The sequence below is a fragment of the Austrofundulus limnaeus genome, unplaced genomic scaffold, assembly GCF_001266775.1.
Source record: "Austrofundulus limnaeus strain Quisiro unplaced genomic scaffold, Austrofundulus_limnaeus-1.0 Scaffold1142, whole genome shotgun sequence".
NCBI lineage: Eukaryota > Metazoa > Chordata > Actinopteri > Cyprinodontiformes > Rivulidae > Austrofundulus > Austrofundulus limnaeus.
Genome location: NW_013953544.1, coordinates 34669 through 36157, shown reverse-complemented (window position 1 = coordinate 36157; position 1489 = coordinate 34669). Strand labels below are relative to the sequence as shown.

The 1489-nt window shown below is 36.8% G+C and overlaps 1 protein-coding gene across 1 annotated transcript in view; it reads right to left on the bottom strand.

Annotated features, from left to right (window-relative positions):
* Nucleotides 1–514: 514 nt before the first annotated feature.
* Nucleotides 515–1489, bottom strand: part of pias2 (protein inhibitor of activated STAT, 2) — a gene marked incomplete at its 5' end in the record, with an annotated part of 29339 nt that continues 28364 nt past the window's right edge. Inside the window, 1 exon segment of the mRNA XM_014030919.1 lies at nucleotides 515–887. Within this exon segment, the coding sequence (XP_013886373.1) occupies nucleotides 684–887 (204 nt within the window).

The following is a 1489-nucleotide window of genomic DNA, read 5'->3' as shown; positions in this document are numbered from 1 at the left end:
AGGGGTATGAATACTTTTGCAAACCACTGTATTTACTGGGAAAAGTTCAAGGGGTATGAATACTTTTGCAAACCACTATATTTACTGAGAAAAATGTTGACGTGTTCAATACTTATTTTACCTGCTGTATATACTGTATATAAATTTTAATCTATACTTATATTAATGAGGATAATCTCATTCATGTAAATAGCACAGTATATTTCAGGTGTCTAATTTTACGGTAACTTCAGTATACCTGCTGTTCATCAGCTGAATGTGTGACAGCAGGTAAYTGAGATCTGAACAATCAGTATATTTTATTGCCATGTGTTGAACTAAAAACCCRTTTGAGATCAGATCTGCCAGGACTCATGTTAGTGCAGGTCTTTGTGTATCTTGTAGAATATTTAATGGTCCTTACCTTACAAACTGACATGACCATAAAAAACAAAACATAATAAAAGGTGCATTTGAGGTTGGTACAAAAAAAAGTAACTAATCATTCTCACTTTCATGACTTTACTACGCCAGATAGAATTAATACAACTGGACGTTTTTATTAATKAATTCAAAAAAAATGTGCCTGGATACAAATTCATCATAAAAATTTCAGGTCAAAGATTGGTGGTATGCAGCTCTCCTGTGTAAAATATACAGTCCACAAGTACAAAGTCTTAGAAACCAGGTTCAGAAACCGTGGCTCAGTCCAGAGAAATGATCTCTGATATGTTGCTGTCAGTTCCTCGTCCTCCGGTGATGACCTGCGTCTCGTGGATCGAACTGGCAGAGTGGCTGTTGGCATCATAGTGGCTGCTGGAAGAAAGAGAAGCAGAGCTTGTGCTGGCTGCAGCAGAAGTTTGAATGTGTCCCGGAAGAGTGTCCAAAAACATCTGAGGTCTGTAGTGCTGTGGAGGAAAAACAAAGCAGACCAATGATTCACGAAGAAAAAAACCTCTGATCCATGTGAGTCTACTGTCAATTCTGAAACCTCTGTACCGTCCACTGCCTGCATGAATGCTCTGTCTGATCATGTGATCCTACATTCTTTGCTAATTTTGGTTTGGTTTTAATTTGACATGTACCTTTACCTTAAGTGCACAACAAGAGGAATTGTTTTCAATTTCATTGTTCCTGTGTGTAATAATAAAGGCATTCATTTAATAGACGTGGCCAAATGTTTTGAATATCAAACAAGTATTGATTTTCATCAAGTCTGCTGCTTTATTGTTTATCTTTTTATTTTAAATGTTTCCATGGAAAACTGAAATACAATTACAAACATTTCATAAATTTTACAAGCTTTTTATTGACAATTATTTTAGTTATAAGCAAATTCAACCTGGAAAGACTCACACAAAGAAATATGGAGAAAGTTCTTTGGTGCTCGAGCCCCAGCAGAAGACGTGGGTGCAGGGAACAGCTGAGCTAGCAATTTACCGAACAGACCGCCTCTGAATTATCTGGTGGATTAATTATCTTGTGAACATGACGTTCGCTTGCTCAAAGT